General features: G+C 43.8%; 1 protein-coding gene across 1 annotated transcript in view; it reads left to right on the top strand.

The window, feature by feature from the left end:
- The window catches only part of Ulk4 (unc-51 like kinase 4), a 480002-nt gene that overhangs the window by 214231 nt on the left and 245823 nt on the right, over positions 1-19948 (top strand). The window contains exon 34 of the mRNA XM_008849437.3: positions 7780-7828. Coding sequence (XP_008847659.1) covers positions 7780-7828 — 49 coding nt within the window. The remainder of the gene's footprint in view (positions 1-7779; positions 7829-19948) is intronic.

The following is a 19948-nucleotide window of genomic DNA, read 5'->3' as shown; positions in this document are numbered from 1 at the left end:
CTGCCTCCAGGTTCCTGTACTGGTTTCCCTTGATGATGGACTATAAGCTGTAAGCCAAATAGACCCTTTCCTCCCCGGGTTGGTTTTGGTTAGTGTTTTTATCACACCAAGAGAAAGTAACTAGGACAGAAATTGGCCCCAGGAGTGGAGTATTGCTGTGATGGACCTGACCATGTTGTTTTAGGGAGGATTGTGGAAGTTTTAGGAGCTTTGGGCAGGAAAAACCATGGAATGTTTGGAGCTTAGTAAACTATTCTGAGAACACTTGAAAGATAATGCTGAAAGAGGTGTGGATGATAGAGGCCTGGCTTGTGACATTTCAGAAGGAAGCGCTCTATTAGGGCTGTTTTTGTAATATTTTGAATTAAGAATTTGTGGAAGTAAAACCTTTTGTGCTTTTCTGGGACAATCAGTGTTGGTCAGCATGATTGAAAAATCAGCTTTGATTAAGAAGAGACCAGCATTATTGAAGTATTTATTTATTTTTAGAACTTTTTTATTCTTTGACAATTTCATACATTTGTACAGTATATCTTGTTCATATCCACCCCCCATATCTCCCCAACATACCTCCCTCCCTCCTTCATGTCTTATTCTTACTTTGGTATGACCCACTGCGTCCCATTAGTGGTGCCTGCATGCCCGTCAGTGTGAGCATGGGCAGCCTGCCAGTAGCTTCTCTCTAGAAGAAAAATGACTGCCCTCCCCCAAACAGGCATCGATTGTTAATCACACTTCAACCAGGGGGTGAGCCCCTTCCACATCTGTCCTGGAGTGTTGACTTGGTCTTGTGCAGGTAACCATAGCTGCAGTAAGTCCGTGGGTGTAATGGCCATGTCCTGAAGACAGCATCTCACAGCACTCCTCCCCATCCTCCAGCTCTTACATTCTTCTTGCCTCCTCTTGCCAGATGTTCCCTGATGTAGATGTCCCATTTGTAGAGGGCTGAGAACTCACAAACACGTTTTCTCAGCACTTTGATCAGCTATGAATCTCTGCATTAGCTGCTGCCCTCTTCAAAGAGAAGCTCCTCTGACCAAGGCTGAGAGCAGCACTAATGTGTGGATATAAAGTTAAATATCTAAATATAAACTAAATATTTAACTTATTTAGAAGAAATAAGTTTGGCAACATGTCTGTTTATCAGAACCATGATAGTAGGTTTCCCCAGGGCCTGTGACCTCCCCAGCCATGTACTGTTGCTCGTGTTTTCAGTACCAGCCATAAATAGTCCTCAAATCTGGTCAGAATGTGGTTGGTTATTCTAGGAAGAGTTTACTTTGTCTCACAGTTTCAGAGGATGCTATCTGCTATGGTGGGGAAGACTTGATACCTGGGGGAGCTTTGTGTGTAGCAACAGGAACCTGAGGTGGTCACTTCTTGGTAGACCAGGAGCGAACACAAGATTGGAGCATGGAGTGGTGTATCCTTCAAGGGCCTTTCCTAGTGACCTACTTCTCCAGCTGAGGCCCCATGACCCAGAAGGTTCACAACCTCCCAAACAGCAGCACTTGCTTGGGGCCAAGTCTTCTCACACATACCTGTGGGGACATTTGACATTCAGACTATGACCCCTGGATGGGTAGAAACTGGATGCAAACAAAAAAACCTGCCTGGCCGTCTCCTTGGACCCATCTCATCAGTCTTGTGATTCCTTTCTTTGACCTGAAAGATGGAGCCTGGAGCAGCAGAGATTCTGGCCTTCTCTCCCTCACCTTTCCAGGCCCCTCTGCTCTCTGAAGCCATAGTCATATGGTAGGGACAGGCATTTCCTTGAACTCTGTTCTTGATTCATTTCTGGGAAGCCATGAAGCAAAACTCTCAAGTTTTTTTGAGGAAAGTTTTAAAATGTTTATAACGGTGTGAAATTTGACTTCATCTACTTCTGTAGCTCTCAGAGCAGAAGTCGGGTGAGACTCCTTCATACCCCCATGAATGCAGCCAACAATATATTTCTAAATATTTTAGGATTTCCTTGATGTTTAGTCTTTGTTTTCAGCATGTATGGAATGCAGTCATGTAAGGAAATAGGGAATGAGCTGGGACACACTATCCCATAGGCCTTCCTGCAGAAGGGCTCCTCTTCCTCATGTCACAAGCATTGATCCATTGATTACAGTATGTATTGTATTTAGAGGGATAATCACTCATAGATAACTTTGTGGTACAATCTTGTAGATCAGTTTGTGAACTTTCATCCAACTACATTATTATTAGAATTTAAATGTAGTTTATTTAAATAGGCATTTGAGTAGTATAAAGTACATGGTACTTCAAATATTATTCAAGATGGCCATCAAGCATCGATAAAGTTTTCTCTTTTTTAAAAAAGTCATAATAGTGCCAGGCATGGTGGCGCACGCCTTTAATCCCAGCACTTGGGAGGCAGAGGCAGGCGGATCTCTGTGAGTTCAAGGCCAGCCTGGTCTACACAGTGAGTTCCAGGACAGCTGGGGCTACAGGGAGACCCTGTCTCAAAAAGACCCCCCCCCAAAAAAAAGTCTTAATAGTAAGGACAGCAGATACTTAAGATTTAGGATGGAGTTAGATTACCAAATAATGTAAATATTTTCATAAGCTTATGTAATATTTTTATTTTTTTGTTTATGTGTGTGAGGGCATGTGCATGTGAGTACTGTGCCCATGGAGATCAGAAGAGGGTGTTGCACCCCCTGGAGCAGGAGTTACAGGCAGTGTGAGCAGCCCAATGTGGGTGCTAGGAATTGGACTCAAATTTTCTAGAAGAGCACTCTTCACTGCCGTCTCTCCAGCCCCTTATGTAACATTTCCCACCTGCTCATCGTAAACACCTCAGGCCTATACAATCCCAGTGAGGCACAGAAGGAAAGCACTGGAAGGAAAATGCTCAAACCTCACTCAGTCTGTCTAAATCACACTGTGAAGAGGGACACAGACACACCTGAGATGAAGTCCTCCCAGGAGCTGTACTGGGACAGGGTAGGGTATTTCCCGAAACCCACAGCTCTGACAATCAACACAAGGGAGCATACATGCTGTAGTGTAATTAACACCTTCATGGTCCTAGGAACATTGGGAGAATTTCAGAAAGATCTCCATTTTGCTTTCTTTGGATTTCAGGAGGTTTAGATAAATTCCTTCCTGTTTTTTGGGCTGTACAGAAAGCAAGTGTGGGGTTTGCATTTTGGGGGGTTTTAGAAAGTCACAGCCTCAGTAAAGTGATCCAGGCGATTCACACCTTGGTAGCCCAGCACTGCAGAGCCCCTATGTAGTAAAGCCTGTGAGTTATGCCATCTGCCGATGTGAAGCTTTGGGACTAACTGGCTGCTTGGTTCCCCGGGAACTAGAGAACCTGTTCCCTGAGCCCCCAGCAGAGGATGAGGAGATGACTCCATTACCCAGAGCATACCAGCAATCTGAGCAGTTGAGCCCCAGCCATTAATGAATTGGACCTGTGATGATACGAGAGGAGATGCTGAAATCAGGACACTGACCTTCAAAATCCTACCTTGAGATCATGCTGAAGGACAAATGAGTTTTGTCTCCAGTGTCATCGCATTGAATTTGTGGATATCAGATGTTTCTAGAACTAATGGTACAAAGAATAATAAAGAAATGAATATGCGTTTTGTGTCACTATCCAGTATACCACAGAACATGCAATTGCTATTTCCTGTCCTTTATCGTTTCTAATATGGAAGTGTTGGCTGCTGCCACAGTTTGGACAGCACTGGCTTTGGCAGTTGTAAGTGCCTCTCCGTACTCCTCCTTTGCTTCAGAGTAGACTTAAGGTCGGTTGATAAGTGAAAGAAAATAACTGGTACTTAGCTTGAGTCCTCTTTTACTGACCAGTAGTGCTAAATTATTTTTAGTTTTAAAGTTTCTTTTTCTTTATGTATTTATGTGTATGCTGTGTGAGTGTATACTATATGTGTTCAGTACCTGTGGTGGCCAGAAAAGAGTGATGGATTCCCTGGAGCTAGATTTGCAAGAGGTTGTGAGCTGCCCAACATAGGTGTTGGGAACCAAATTCAGATCCTCTGGAAGTACAATATGTACTCTTAACCACTGGGCCATCTCTCTAGCACAAATGCTGTTTCTGCATTTAGGATGTGGGGACTGCAGTGTTATGTGTCAGAGCTAAAAGAAGCTTAGCATACTGTCCGGGAAGCCTGCTCAGATGGAGATGTGGAAACCTTAACTGTGTGTTACAACACTGCCACCCAGGCTGGTACTGAGAAGATCCTGGATCTGGATGATGGTGGGCCAGCTGCAGAGGCCTGGGATGTCTGGAGGGTTGGGTAGGATAGGGGTGGGGTATCCCTCCTCCTAGGGCTTTCTTAGCCTTGGTTATTAGGGTGACTCTGAGATGTTCAGTCTTGGCTACTCATCCTGGGCCTAATAGTATATGTAGGGGCTGGGAGACGGCTCAGTTGGCAAAGAACTTACTGCACAAATATGAGGACTTGAGTGCAGATCCCCAATACCCACATAAAAAGAAGACAACATAGCCAGGCGTGGTGGCGCACACCTGTAGTCCCAGCACTTGGGAGGCAGAGGCAGGTGGATCTCTGTGAGTTCAAGGCCAGCCTGATCTACATAGTGAGTTCCAGGACAGCTGGGGCTACAGGGAGACCCTGCTTCAAAAGAACAAAAAAAAAAAAAAAAGGAGAGCAATAGCCCTGGGGGTTGGGGGACAGAGACAAGCTGATGGATCCTGGAGCTCACTGGTCAGCCAGCCAAGCCGAATCCCCAAGCTCCAGGTTTGGTGAGAGACCCTGTCTCAAAAATAAGGCGGGGAAGCAACTGAAGAAGACAGCTGATGTCAGTCGTGGGCCTCCACACACAGGTGTGAGTGTGTGTACAGCAAATGCATGGAAAATGGTATGAAAATATTAAAGACTGGTTTAGGAAAAGAGGTAGGTACCATCTAGAAGCAGGAGAGGGAGGCTTCAATTGTGCTGGGCCTGAGGTAGTGTGTTTCCTTGCATCCAAAGCTTCCTCAGACAGGGACTGAGGGGTTCAGCCTTCTGCCTGAGCCTTCAGGTGCCCAGGAAAGGGAATGAATAAACATGAACTTGATACATGTAATCCAGACTTCCTTTTCCCTGCAGGAATTATCACATTTCTTTTCACATTTTTAGTGTTTGTTTAAATTTTATTTTGTGTACATTTGTGGGTTCAACATGTTATGATATGTATATACACTAGAATGATTAAATCAGGCTAACTAGCATTTATCACCATGTGTGGCTAGGCGGTGAGACCATTTAAGGTGAATTCTTTTAGCAACAGAATGAGTCATATAGTACATTATTGATACAAGTAGCTGAGGGAGTCTTCCAGGAAAACGGAACTTGGTTTTTTTTTTTCTTTATTTTGGTGTGTGTGTGTGTGTGTGTGTGTGTGTGTGTATGTGTGTGTGTGTGTACGTGTGTACGTGTATGTGCATATGTGTACCACAGAAAATGTGTGGGAGGTCAGAGGACAACTTGAAGGAGTCAGTTTCCTCCTTTTACTGTGGGATCTAGGAGGCTGAACTCAGGTCATCAGGTTTGGCCACAGGCACCTGTAACCCTGAGTCATGTCACCCTCCCTGTAACCAAACCAAACTTAGCATTGGCCTATTCTGTCAGTTCCTGGTCGGACCTAGATTCCAGCTTCTAGTAACCAGCCCCTGTTCTCTGCTTCTTTGAGTTTGACTTCTTTCAAATCCACATGTAAGCAAGAACTTAGAGTGATTTTCTTCCTCCTCCTCCTCCTCTCTTTTGAATATGGTGTCTTGCTGTATAGCTCAGGCTGACCTTGAACTTACTATGTAGATCAGGGTGGCCTTGAACTTGCCACCACACCCAACCTCCTGAAATGTCTTCTGTGCCTGCTTCAATTCATTTAGAAGTATAACTCCTGGATTCACTGCCATGGTCACCACTGATGCCCCCCTTCCTTTTTTCTTGGCCTGACTGGCGTGGTACTATGTGCCTGGGCCACATTTTCCACACTCTGGCTCTCTGGTGACCTCTTGGGCTATCTGTATCTTGACAAACACAAACACTGCTGAAAGGAGAGGAATTGCATTTATTTTTGCTAAATGCTGATGTTGCTTTTTCTATGTTTTAGTCTGTGGGAAAGTCATGTTTCCCTTACCCTTAACACATATTTGTAAATACTGTGATGTTTTCTCTGTTAGTCTCATAGACATTTCTTTTATCTGTATATTATTATAGACAGACAAGCTCCTGGGAGACCAGATGCTAAAATCTTGTTTCTGTCTACCTGAATTTTCTGTGAAACAGATAAACTGTGTGTTTACAATACATGCAATATGCTTGTCTTAAGCTTTGTACCTTATCCCACAAAGCTGATTCTAATAAGATAGCAAAAGAACATGATTGTTGTTTCTTAAAGCATTTATTTTTATTATTTTTTATTTTTATTTATTTTCATTTTATGTGGATGAGTGTATTGCCTGCTTGTAGGTAGGTGCACCCATGTTTTGCAGTGCCCAGGGAAGTCAGAAGAGGGTGTTGGATTCCCTGGAATTGGAGTTAACAGATGGTTGTGAGCCAGCATGTAGGTTCTGGGAATCAAACCTGGGTCCTCTGCTAGAGCAGCCAGTGCTCTCAACTGCTGAGCCATCTCTTCAGCCTCCTATTTTTAATATTTCTAAATTGCATGTGAGTCTGTGGGTATGAGAATGTGAGTACAGGTACCTTTGGGTGGATCCCCCAGAGCTGAAGTCACAGGTGATTGTGAGCTCCTGGGCATGGGTGCTGGGAACCAAACCTAGGTCCTCTGCTAGAGCATTACAAGCTCTTAACCACTGAGGCATCTCTCAGGCTCCCAAATGTGGCTGTTTTAAAACAAAGCAGGAGTCAGGAAGATACAACCTGTGGCCACAAAGTGGCCCACTTTAAGAATAAAGTTTTATTGGTACACAGCCCTGCCTGTCCATTTCAGCATTGCTTATGGCTGCTTTCACATTACCACAGTTGAGCTGTGGTTGCTATAGAGAGTGCATTGCAAAGCTTCCATTGGTCACTTTCTGGCCTGGTACCAGAGAAATACCTGCTGTACCCTGTGTCAAAGGAGTGTTTAGAAATGGAGCTATTGTTTTTTCTTCACATTATTTTTTTCCAGTACTGGGAGATCAAGTGTCCCACCACTGAACTGTATTCCCAGCCCTGAATTATCGTTCTTAATAACAATGGAGTTGAATGATTCTGATTTTATCAAGGCAATTTTCTCTGAAATCTCATAAAAACATTATTCTGTTATAACTGATGACAATTTATAACCAGATTTGATGAGAGAAAGTGCGTACAGTGGGCTGGGTGATTGGGGTCCAATTTTTAAAGAATTAAAGGCCATTAAAATTCATTGTGCATTAATTTACTGATACAGAGAAGACAGCTAATGAGGCAGAGGTAAAAAATGACAGTGTCCGTGCCTGTGGTTCTCTGCTGAATGGGCTGCTTACAGTATTCAGCTGCATTACCTTTCCAGATAGACTTTATAATAATTGCAAATTTTAATTAATTTCACGTTAAAGTATCAATCTATCTGTGATTTCCCTTCCTACAGATCAGTAGGGCTAAGCCAGTCATCAGAAGACGCCTCATATTTCTTGAGTTTAACTGCTGTGATTCAGCATATTATAATGATTAGTTAATCATACTGTTTCTTGGTCACAGAGTTTGAGCAATTAAACACAGGGACTTCGTTCTACCCCATAGAGGAGCAATTTAAATATACATTATTGGATTTGTGCTTACCTTTTTTTTTTTCTTTCCCCAACAGGCTTGTGGAAGAGGGCAAACTGGTCCCACTCATTTTTGAAGTTATTTTGGTAAGAATGGAAATACTTTTTTGAAATTGATGTGAAAATTTCAGTCTCTGAAGGTTTTGGTCCAATTGTATGGTTGGCTTTTTAGCCCAGACTCTGCCCCTAAAGACTGTATGTTTTTTGTTCTGATTAGAGCTGTGCTTTCTGTAAAGGGGAGAAACAAGAAGGACTGTAGTCTCGAGCCCTGCCCTTTGGAAATCCTTTGCATTTCATTTCTGTTTAATTAAGCAGTGGTGGGGTTTTATATTTTATTTTTATTTTGTGAGTGTGTGTTTTACCTGTATGTTTGTCAGTGCACCATATCATCCAATGCCCATGGAGGTCAGAAGAGCCCCTGGAATTGGAGTTATGAATGGTTGTTAGCTGCTGTGTGGATGCTGGGAACTGAACCTGGGTCCTCTGCAGGAGCTACCAGTGCTCTTAACCTTTGAGCCAGCTCTCTAGACCCAAGTAATATGTGGTTTTTATTCTTTCCTTCTCTCCCTTCATTCTTCCCTCCCTTTCTTCCTTCTTCTCTCTCTTCCTCCCTTCCTTTCTTCTGCCTTTCTTTCTGTCTTTTTCAAGAGTCTTACTCTGTAGCCCAGGCTGGTCTCCAGCTGTGATCCTCTTGCCTCAACCTCCTGAGTACCAGGATTATAGGTATGTTCCTTGATGCCCACCTAATATGTGTCTTCTTACTTGGAAAAATCCCTGGTTTGAGGTTGGCTTGTGGGAGGGCAGGATTATTACTGGGCACTTTGTATGAATTGTCTCGTGTTCAGCAGGCCCCTTGCTGGCCACCAGATCAGCCTGCCATCAAGCAGTTCCCACAGTTGTCTTCAGAGCTCCAGAAACTTAGCTTCCTTGAGCTGTTTTTAATTCCAACAACAACAAAGAAATGCATCTTAAATGAGCACTACCCACCCATTAAGTAAAACCCTTCCTGTGTCTCCTATGTGAGGAGAATAAAATGGAGCCCAGAGTCGGCTTTCTTTGCCTCTGAAAAATCCCTCTTTAGAACCATCTCTAGATCTGTGAATTAGGCTGAAAATTTGAGTTGGTGCTCATAGCAAAGGAGGGTCCTTGACTAAGAACAAGTTTTTGTGCCTGTGTGTGTATCCCCCTTTACCAAGACCTGTAGTTCAGTGATGGCAAGATACAATGGCAGGTTTGTGTCCCTGCCCCAGACCAACACGACCCACCTTGGTTATCAGTGCTTTAGCTATGGTGGTAGAATTCTCCTAACACGGAGCATAAGCATCCCTCAGTCATTTTAATGTGTCTGTAAACTGTGTCTGCTATTGTCCCTGCGTGAAAAAACAAAAGCAAACAAAACAAACTCCTCTTTTCTTGGATTTAGGTCACCCTATCTTGTTCATGGTTGGTTGGTTGGTTGGTTCATGGCTAAGTGGTTTCCTTGAGTTCTGTGTTAGTTACTTTTCTGTTGCTGTGATAAAACACCATGACCAAGGCAACTTACAAAAGGAAGAATTTGTTGGACTTAGAGCTCCAAAGCGAGCATCCATAATGGGTGGCAAGGCAAGGCCTGAGGCAGCCAGAGGAGGAAGCTGAGAACTCACATCTTCAAGAACATGTAGGAAGCAGAGACAGGGCAAACAACTGGAAGTGGGCCATGGTGTGAACTCTCAAATACTGTCCCAGTGGCATTCTACTTCCAGCAAGCCTGCACCTCCTAAAGGCTGACCCTCCCCTCAACAGCACCACCAACTGGGGCCCAAGTCTTCAAATACTTGAACCTATGGGGGACATTTCTCACTCAAACCACCACAAGTGTATTAGTTCATTCATGGTACAAAAGAAGAATAGCTTACACTGGATAACCTACAAAGGACAGAAATGTATTTCTCACAGGTTTGAAGGCTGGGAAGTCTGAGATTAAAGTGCCCTTACAGGGCCTTGCTGTATCCTCATGGGACACCAAGTGGAAGGACTGGGAGCAGACTATGAGAAGTGGCCTACTTGGAGGGAGGGATGCTCCAGGTCTCCTGTTATTGACCCCACCTCCAAGTCCTGTCACTCACACTTGGGCTCTGGGAGACACATTCAGTACAACACTGAGGTGTTTGCACTGGGTGTGGAGTAGAGATGGACGTAGGAAGTATAATCCAAGCACAGCTCCAGCTATCAGATGCCGAGAGCTCTGTGCTGAGTGGACTGTTGGAGGCTGGAGGACTTGCACAGAATACTGGAGGGGGTTTAGAGGGAGCAGAGGAGAACAGAGAAAAGGGAGAGGATGACATGCTGTTAGAGCTGCCTATGGGGGATTTTACAGGTTGGTACACGTGTCTCTTGTGATGGTTAATCTTGATTATCAACTTGATTGGATTGAGATTACTGAGGGATTATATTTGGGTGTTTCTGTGAAGGCATTAACATAGTCTATTCTGTCATGAGGGCTGTTACCTAATGGACAGCATAATATATTGATGGATTCAGAACTTGAAGACTATTTGGAGGTGGTGGAACTGTGGAAGGTGGAGCCTGGCTGGAGGAAGCAGTGGGGGTTGTATCTTGGCCTGGCCCATTTCCTGTTGTGGCTCTGCTCTGTGTTTTTTCAAGCATGATTGCAGCAGTTTCAGCAGACATGCCCCTTCCATAGGCTGAAACCTCTGAAACCAGGTGCAAAGCATATCTCTCTTCATGGCTGGCTTCCTCAAGTATTGTGTCACAATGAAAACTCAGTTTGCGGGGTGGAGAAATGGCTCAGTGATTAAGAGCACAGACTATTTTTACAGAGGACCTGGGTTGAGTTCCCAGCACCCAGGTGGCAGCTAACAACTGTCCATAACTCCAGTTCCAGGGGATTCTTCTGATCTCCGTGGGCATTACACAACACGGGTGCAAGTACACCCATGCAGGCAGTATGCTAGGCCTATACTAATTTGGTCAGAGAGACATAAAGGACAGTTTTTGCTCCATGTCCTCCTAGGTCGACTAGTTCCAAGGGACCATGAGCATTTCCTAAAATGTCCTATAATTGTGGTGGGTCACCTGTCCTCTTGATCAAGGAGGCTGAGGAGACCCCACGAGATGGACATGAACCAGTGTCCAGTCTACAAAGAGGAGGGTCAACACAGAGGAATCATTTCCTCCATGCTTCCAAGTGCATCCATCCATGGTCGAGTAGGACCTTTGACTTATCTTCACATAGGCTGAACTGGTAAAAGAAAGGAGCCAGGGGCTCCTCCTAAGCCCATGTGGCCCCTGAGGAACAGATCCTCAAATGACCTTAAGAGTAAAAAGAATTGGTTTATCTGGGCCAACTGTATGGCCTTAAACACCCAAAAGGAAAGTATAACCAAAGATTAAAGGGGCCAGTATAATTTTTAAGAGTCCATATGTATAGCTAAAGGCTACATAACAAGCAACAATGCCAGATAGGAGATACCTTCTTTTAAGTTGTTAGCCAGGGTGGCCCAAGGGACTCCCAGATGGTAACCTAGCATAGAACTGGAAAAATGAACAGCAGACCCCAATCTTATCTAAAGGAATATTGACAACTGATTGCTGCTAGATGAGGAACAGCTGACCCTCCTGAAACAAAGACCTCTAGATAGGCTGACTAGATTCACCAGAGGGACAAGTAGTGGGGAATGGCCGGGGGTGCCAACAACACAGTGGACAGTAGCAGGGATAACAGAGTATAAGGGCTCTAGTGCGGGGAGGGAGGCTTTGGGAGGGTGCCATCTGGGAAGTGGGTGTATAGTTGAATAAGATGGTTTGGGATGTTCTGTGTGATATACACATACAGAAAGAAAATCAACAAATTTTTAAAAATGTATTATATTTGAGGAGGAAGTATAAAAGTTTATGTCATTTTAATTAGTAGAAGTGATGAACATTACCAATGAAATCTACCTGATGACTTTATAGTCATGGATCCGAGTGCAAACGATTATGACTAGTAATAATCAGATACATACAGATATCAGATATATACAGATAAGAGACGCATGCGCCAACATCTCAGTGTTAGCAAAAACAATGAATCTTTCTGTAAGAAACAGTATATTTTTAGAATGAAATGGAGATCTCTTTTGAGGGTTAAAAACTCAATTTTATGTCTTACAGGGCTTATACTGAGTTCAATATTATATAACTGTATTGATTTAACAGCGAACCTAGAAATTTTATAGCCACTTTTGAAGGAGCTGTGTCTCTGCTCTGGAAACTGTTATTGGGCATGTTAAAGCTGTAATGATATGCTTCTTCTCAAAAAAATTAAAGACAATATGTAAAAAAGTAAATAAAAATAATAGTAAATAAAATTTTTAAAAAGAGGAAAAAAAAAGAAAACTGAGTTTGCTCATTTTGGGGCACAGTCTAAGAACCAAAGCTGTCCCAAAGCGCCCTGTTTAGCAGGTGTTTGAAAAGAAAGTGGTCATCATTCTAGAGCTAGACTGGACCTTCGTGGACAGATATGGCTCATCTTGCTGTGATGAGGGCATTTCTGGCCTGCTGTGCTCAGTTCAGTTCCTTTTGTGACTGATAAAACCTTCTCGTTGTACGTGAAACACCCCAGAAAGAACCCATGTGTTTGTCTGCTATATGGGAAAAGCTTCACTCATTCCAATTCCATTTGAGCACGTGGGAGCTCTCCCCTGGGAGAGTCTGTTACCCAGCAGTAAGGGAGGGCCTCACCAGCAGCCTTACTAGAAAATATGGAAGTATGCAGTGGAGAGAGCCACGCAGACGGAATGTGTGTGGGATACCTCTTGTCACCTTGGTCCACCTCTCAGTGGAAGAGGTGTGCAAAAGCCTTCAGTTGGCACATGTGGAAGAATGACAGTCTGGACTAAATGTGGGAACGTGAAAAATAAAGTTGTCTATTTAAAAAATTTTGTCACTTAATTTTTTTCATTATCCCTTGAATTTTATTTTTATTTTTTCTTGGGAGAATATTAAATTCAATTTCTCCCTTTGCTACCTTTTTCTTTTTTTGTCTTTAAAAATTTTAATTTTTTTGAGAATTTCATGCATGTTCTGTCCTTTCACTGTCATCTAAAGGTCTAAAATTCCAACATAGAACATTCCTTCCTGGGCTGGAGCAATGGCTCAGCAGTTAAGAGCAACGGCTGCTCTTTCAAAAGACCTGGGTTCAGTTCCCAGGACCCACATGGTGGCTAATACCCATCCCTAAGTCCAGTTCCAGGAGATCCAATGCCCTCTTCTGGCCTCTATGGGCATTGCACAGACACGGTGCACTTAACATTCATGCAGGCAAACACTCATCCACATACACACAAATAAGAATAAAAGTAAACTATTCTGAGCAGCTGACCAGTGCTTTGTGTTAATTCAGCAGTGCAGTGACTATTTTATGAGGAACACCAGGCTTTAAACCCTGCTCCTCTCACTGTGGCTGTCCCAGGGAGTGAGAAAGTGACTCCTACTCTCTAGTCCGGGCCTTAGCCAGTCCTGAGGCCTACAGCTGTTGTGCCGGTACTCTAAGAAGATACACTATGTTTAAATTTCTAAGATACTATTTTAAATTTTTATTGTATTTATTTGCCGTGTGTGTATGGGTGCTTCTGTGCCATGTGCTGTTTGTGGCAGTCAGAGGGCAACTTGTGGGACTCAGTTATCTCCGTCCACCATGTGGGTCTGAGGATTGAACTCAGATCATTGGGCTTGGCAGCCTGCACTTTTACCACAGAGCCACCCCATTGTCCCAGGATATTATTTTAAAGGCGATACTGCTGCTGCTTATAAGTAAAGAATAGAAGTTTGAAACCAACTGCTTTATGAGGTAGGACTTTGATGTCCTTGAGGAACATCATTAAATTCCTTTTCTACCTTTGTCTGGCCCAAGTCAAATACTGTGTCTCTTTGTCATTGTAAGTGCATGTTTTCATCAGTGCCATGTCTTTGTAGTGCCCATCCTGTGAACTCATGCCTTGCCCTTTCAGAATTTTTGTGTTGTATTGATTCCACGAAGCGTATGTTCTCGTATTTTGATGTTTCTGAACTGAGGTAAACTCCCTGAGTCTATGGCCCATCACAGTTGTTTCCAACCAGGTGACCTAGTTGTCGTGGCCGTAACCAATTTATTTCACTTTTATTTTCCCATGTATAAATGTCCAAGAGTGGTGTATTATAAAATCCATGTCTAGGCAAGTCAAAAAAGAACTCTTTCAATAAAAAGTACGAATTCCAAATAATATGAAACCATGCCATGGTTTAATTGGCAGTGTTTTTCTTGCGCTTGATAGAATAATGGTGCACTTTAGGATGCGTGGGTTTCTAGCTTCAGAGAAACACAGCGTCTACCTCAGTGGGGTTTGGCTTCTGGCTCTGGAGGCTGTGCAGCCCGTTTTTGGCAGACCCCTGCAGTGGTGAGATCTGAACAAGGTGCAGTGAGATCGGGGGGTCCCCTGCCTTCAAGCTGCTACTTATGCTCTGGACAGCCATTAGCAAAACAGCAACACAGCCCTTGCATAGGGTGCAGTTCACAGTGACCTCTTTGATGCCTTGTGCTCAGCCATGGCTGTGGGTGGTTGACTAGTTAAAGCTTGCTTTGCACCTTTGTGACTTGGTTCACCTTTCCTGAGTTCCTTTTACTGGCAGTGCATGTTTCCCTAAGGTCTTTCACTAGGAAATCATCTCTTTTTTTTTTTTTTTTTTCTCTCATTGCAGCTGGTTTGTTTGTTAGTTTGTTTGTTTGAAGCAGGGTCTCCCTGTAGCCCCAGCTGCCCTGGAACTCACTATGTAGACCAGGCTGGCCTTGAACTCACAGAGATCCGCCTGCCTCTGCCTCCCAAGTGCTGGGACTACAGGCATGCGCCACCATGCCCAGCAGGAAATCATCTCTTTTGAGGAGTGGGAATTGCTGACTGCTTCTCTGTCTTACCTGCAGACTTTGGCAACCATTCCTGGGAAACAGAGCGGGATGTAGGATTTGGTGCCCTTTTTATGTATAGACACCACATAGAGGCCTCAGGGACAGCAGCATGTCAGGAGCAGTGTGGTAAATCAGGAACTTCAAGGATAGATTTCAGTTTGCAATCAATTAAAGCAATTCTTTCTATTTGGGTAAAAATCAAAGCAGTCTCTGATTGTAACTGCCATGGTGTTCCTGCCTGCCTGTAGGGCTGATGTTAGGAGTCCTTGGATCAGCGACACAGAACCTTGTGTAAGTGCTTCACTGAGAGAAGCTATTCAGAGGAGGCTGAGTATGAATTGTCAGCCTGACAGAATGTAGGATCACCTGGGAGATGGGCCTGTGTGTGTGTGTGTGTGTATGTGTGTGTGTGTGTGTGTGTGTATACATACAGGGGTATCTTGATTCTAGTACTGATATGAAAGGACTCATCTTAATTGTGAGCCTAATTGTGAGTCTGGGGCTGGGTCCCTGGACTGTGTAAGATGGAGAAAGTGAGCTGAGCACTCATATGCATTCATGGCCCTCCTCTGACTGTGGACACCCTGTGACCAGCAGCATCAGCCTCCTGCCACTTTGAACTGTGAGTGCTAAATAAACCCTTTCTTTCTTAAGTTGCATTTGTCAGGGTATTTTACCACAGCAACAGGAAAAGAAACTAAGACAGAGGAAGAGACAGAAATGTTACCTCATGCCTTGGGTGCTGATGCTCTGCTGGGACCCCACTCATGTGGGAGCCTTCTTTTCTTTTTTTTCTGGCGTGCATGTGTGTGGTGTGTGTGTGTGTGCGCGGGTACATGCATGGAGGCCAGAGGAGGACATCAGGTGTCCTCTATCTCTTTCCACCTTGCTCCTTTGAGATAGGGTCTCTCACTGAACCTGGAGATAGGCTGGGACCTAGCAAGCCCCAGCCATTCTCCTGTCTCCGCCCCACACAGCACTAGGTTACAGGCCTGTGTAGTCATACCTGACTTTTTGTGGGGGTACTGAGGTTTTGAACTCAAGTCTTCATGCTTTGCAGTAAGTGCTCTTACCCAGTGAGCCAACCTCCCAGCCTACATTTTCACTGTCAGCAACAGGCAGCGATGTTGGACAGGCAGTGGAGGATCAGTGTGCATCAGTGGATCAAGCTGAACTGGTTTTAGTTGCCCCTGTCCTCAGGCCCCTGGACATGACTGATAAACACGGCTTCCTGAAGGAAATGTCAACCTGGCTTTCGGGTGTAGAATTCCCTGAAGTACAGGATGAAGGATGCTTTTTTCCTTCTACTTTTCCACTTTCCAAATCTCACAAGTTGCTTTAAAATGTGTTTTAAATGTGAATTTAGATGTAGCAGCCTTTGAACGTTGCTATAACTCTAATCTCTTATTTTATTTCAGTGGTTTATGCTGCGGCCACTTCAATAAATCACTTTAATGCCAAGCAATACAGACAAACTCTATTTTATTGGGGAAAAAAATCTTTATTCATGTCAGATTTTCCAATATGTGCCAAAATATCTGTCATGGTATTTTATGTGTCTGTTCCAAAACAAACAGTTGAAGAGCAATTTCAGTGGCGAATGTTAACAATAAAAATGTGATTAGCAGCACATGAGCTTGACAATTATATTGTTCTAACAATTCTCCAGCATCACAGTTGAAGCAAGCCTTAGTAAATCTTTCAAATCAACAGTGTCTTCTAGAAAGGATTTTCTTTATGGACCTTGGTGCCTAAAGGATTTAATCACCGGGATGTTAAGGTACCAGGAATGGTGGCCCCACTGTGTTTAAGGAATGATGTCCTCCTGTACATTCATCAGACTTTTACAGTTTCATGGCTCGACTTGTGTTGCAGCTCAGCTCATGTGAATTGGTTCTTGGAGTATGTTAATAGGTTCCTTGTTAGGAATCAGAAGCTTGTGTCTGAATGCTCTTATGTTCTTAACAAGATTCTGCTATGGAGATGGGCAGAAAACAGAAAGCAAGATTGGATTAGCATTTCAGAAGGTCTAGGAAAGGCCTTTGGAAGGTACTTTCAAATCAGTGCAAAGAATCCCTGTGGTTTTCAGCGGGCACATCCTGTTCTTCAAGTTAACTGTGTGGGCCTTTAGTGCTTCTGTAGCTTGAGAATGGACTGTGTAACAAAGTGCTGTGGTATGCAAACACAGCTTTCACCCATTCCTAACCTGCTGTCCTTGAAGTCTGAAAATGGGGCCGGCAAGTTGGCTCAGCAGCTAAAATGCTTGCCTTGAAGTCCAACTAGATGAGTTCCTTTCTTGTAACCTGTTTTTAAAAGCTGGATGCTTCGGATTGCATTTGGAATTCCAATACTGGTACAGTGAGATGGGAGGCAGAGATAGGAGAATCACCCAGAAGCTCACAGGCCAGTTAGCCTGGAGTACATGCACAGCAGTAGAAATGAGAGACCTTACCTCAAAACAAGGGGAAGGAGGAAACTGACCCTGAAAGTTGCTCTCTGACTTGTACACATATGGCGTGTGCATGCCTGCACTCACATACTACACACGAAAACAATACATTTGAAATTGAAATTTAAAGATGTTTTGCACAGATCCAGCCTATGTCTTGGCCATAAACTTGTATGTGAGAAATACATTTCTACGGCTCGGCTCAGGTCACCTGCTAACGCCTGTGAACACGTAACTGTGAGTAGTACCATGTTAGCCGAATGAATGGGCCGAAAGGAACAAGACAAACTCATGAGGAAACTTGAGTTGCCGCATAGCTGACTCCTGCATGATCAGCCCAGGAGATTTACAGGAAGACAGACTGTAATAAGATGAGATCCTCAGGCTGAAAATGGTGCACATAGTTCAGTTTGTCTCTAGCCACTCATGGAAAATGAGTTGCAGATGGCTACGTGTGGCTCTTCTTACTCTCCAGTTAAAAAATAATTCTGGGGACTGGAGAGATGGCTCAGTGGTTAAGAGCACTGGCTGCTCTTGCAGAGGACCTGGGTTTGATTCCCAGCACCCACATGGCAGGTAATGACCATCCATAAATCCAGTTCCAGGGGAATCCGACATCCTCTCCTGACCTCTGCAGGCACTGCACAACAAAGGTGCACTTACACACATGCAGGCAGTACACTCATATGCATAATAAATAATAAACAAAATATTTAAAAAAAATTTCGAGTTTTATCATTGCTATAACTTGATTCTGAAATGTTTCTCACAGGCTCAAGGGTTTGTCTCAGTTGTGATCCTGACAGGTGGGGGAACTTTAGGAGTGAGGACCTAACTGTAGGAATTTGATTGTTAGGGTACTTCCTAATGATCTCCTTCCTTCTCATCTTTACTCCACCATGTTTCCTCACTATGGGCCCAAAGCCAATGGGGTTAAGTAACAATGGACTGAAACAGTGAGCCAAAGTCAACCTTTCCTCCTCTTAAGTTGGTTTGTCTCAGGGATTTGCCAATAGCAATGGAAAGCTAACCAGTACAGGCACCCATCCTCCATCACTCTTGTTTTGTTTTGTTTCTTGTTTTTTGAGACAAGGTCTTCTTGTAGCCCAAGCTAGCCTGGAACTCGCTACATAGATCAGGCTGGCCTCCATCTCACAGAAGATCAGCCTGTTTCTGTCTCCCAAGTGCTGGGACTAGAGGCGTGTGCCACCGGGCTGGGCCTTCATTCTTATTTGTAATTCTGTCCTAAGTCTTGAGCCTCAGTTGAGGTGAAATACAGTATTCATCGTCATCTCTCTAAGGAAGTCTAGTTAAAAAGAGAGAAGGAGGTCAGTGATAAGATGTTGTGTGCTTTTCAGAACTGTGGGATGCTGTCATTTTCAGTTTTTATTCTTGATTGAGGGATTGAAAGATGAGATAGTAGGCAGGGCCGACGTTCTTCAGCGGGGCACGCTTACATGTGGGGGTCTGCCTGAGGGTTGGTCCTGGCAGGTGCCACCACTTTACTTCTTCCCTGTGTTATCCGAGAATGCCCAGGTATTTCCCACTGGCAACTTGGGTTTCATGTTAAAGAAGTAATGTGCTTACTGTGCTGAGGCCTTGCCTAGCCATGTAACCCAGAACCATATGCATTTGAAGCCCATGGAGAGATGGAGCAATGTCAGCTGACTCACTGCTGGTTCAGACTTCTAGAAGTAAAGCCCTGTACAAACCATCTATCACATGTTCTGCAGATGTGATCACCAAGCACTGCTGCTTCTCAGAATTCCTCAGGAGTGCCAGATCCCAGGGAGCTTACTCACTAGAGCATTGGCCAGTGAAAAGCTACTCTTCTTTTTTTTTTTTTGGTCTTTTTGAGATAGGGTCTCCCTGTAGCCCCAGCAGTCCTGGAACTCACTATGTAGACCAGGCTGGCCTTGAACTCACAGAGATCTGCCTGCCTCTGCCTCCCAAGTGCTGGGATTAAAGGCATGCACCACTACGCCCCACTGAAAAGCTACTTTTGATTAAAGAATGCAGCAGCCATCCCTCAGCACTGGCCTTTGGTGCTCCTTTGCCCTTATTTTCCTGGATGAGCCAGGAAAGGTAGAATTGATGTACCTACCAGGAACTGCAAGGATTTTCAGACTGAGCTGGAGTGTGAGGCACTAAATTAGTGCAGATTTATGGGAAATGCCAAGCTGCTTAAATGGCTATAGCCAGTGAGATTGCCTTGGGGATTTACGAGAGGTACCATGTGGAAAAGGAACGAGATGCAAAGCCAGTCAGGGCAACTTACTATGTGGGACTTTTAGATTTGGATGTTTGGTCAGGTAACTAAAATGTACTCATAATTTAAAACAATACAGAAACATATGACAAATCACAAGAAGGGCTCATAAATTTATGGCCTATTGCTTGAAGCATGTTTTCGATATTGTACATTATTAAAAAATGAAACCACGTTAAAGACTTAATTTCTTAGAATGTCTGTAATATTTAAAACAGTATTTGCAAGCATGTATATATGTATGCCCATGAGTGTTCTTCTATTCAGTTACATTATTTCATTGTGTTAGGATCATTTAAATGACCGTGTGAGTGGATATTGGAAGGCTTTATTTTGTGCACCTCCAGTGAGCGGATCTTTCATCTCCTTGGTTAAATTTGCAACTACTTTTAAAAAATATTTATTATTTTTATTTTATGTGTATGAGTGTATTGCCTGCATGTAAGTGAGTGTACCCATGTCGTGCACTGCTGCGGAGGTCAGAAGAGGGCTTTGATTCCCCTGGAACTTGAGTTAAGGATGGTTTGTAGCCACCATGTGAGTGCTGGGAATCAAACCTGGGTC

Source organism: Nannospalax galili, unplaced genomic scaffold, assembly GCF_000622305.1.
Source record: "Nannospalax galili isolate Female #2095 unplaced genomic scaffold, S.galili_v1.0 scaffold443, whole genome shotgun sequence".
Taxonomy (NCBI): Eukaryota; Metazoa; Chordata; class Mammalia; order Rodentia; family Spalacidae; genus Nannospalax; species Nannospalax galili.
This window is presented reverse-complemented; position numbering and strand designations above follow the sequence as displayed.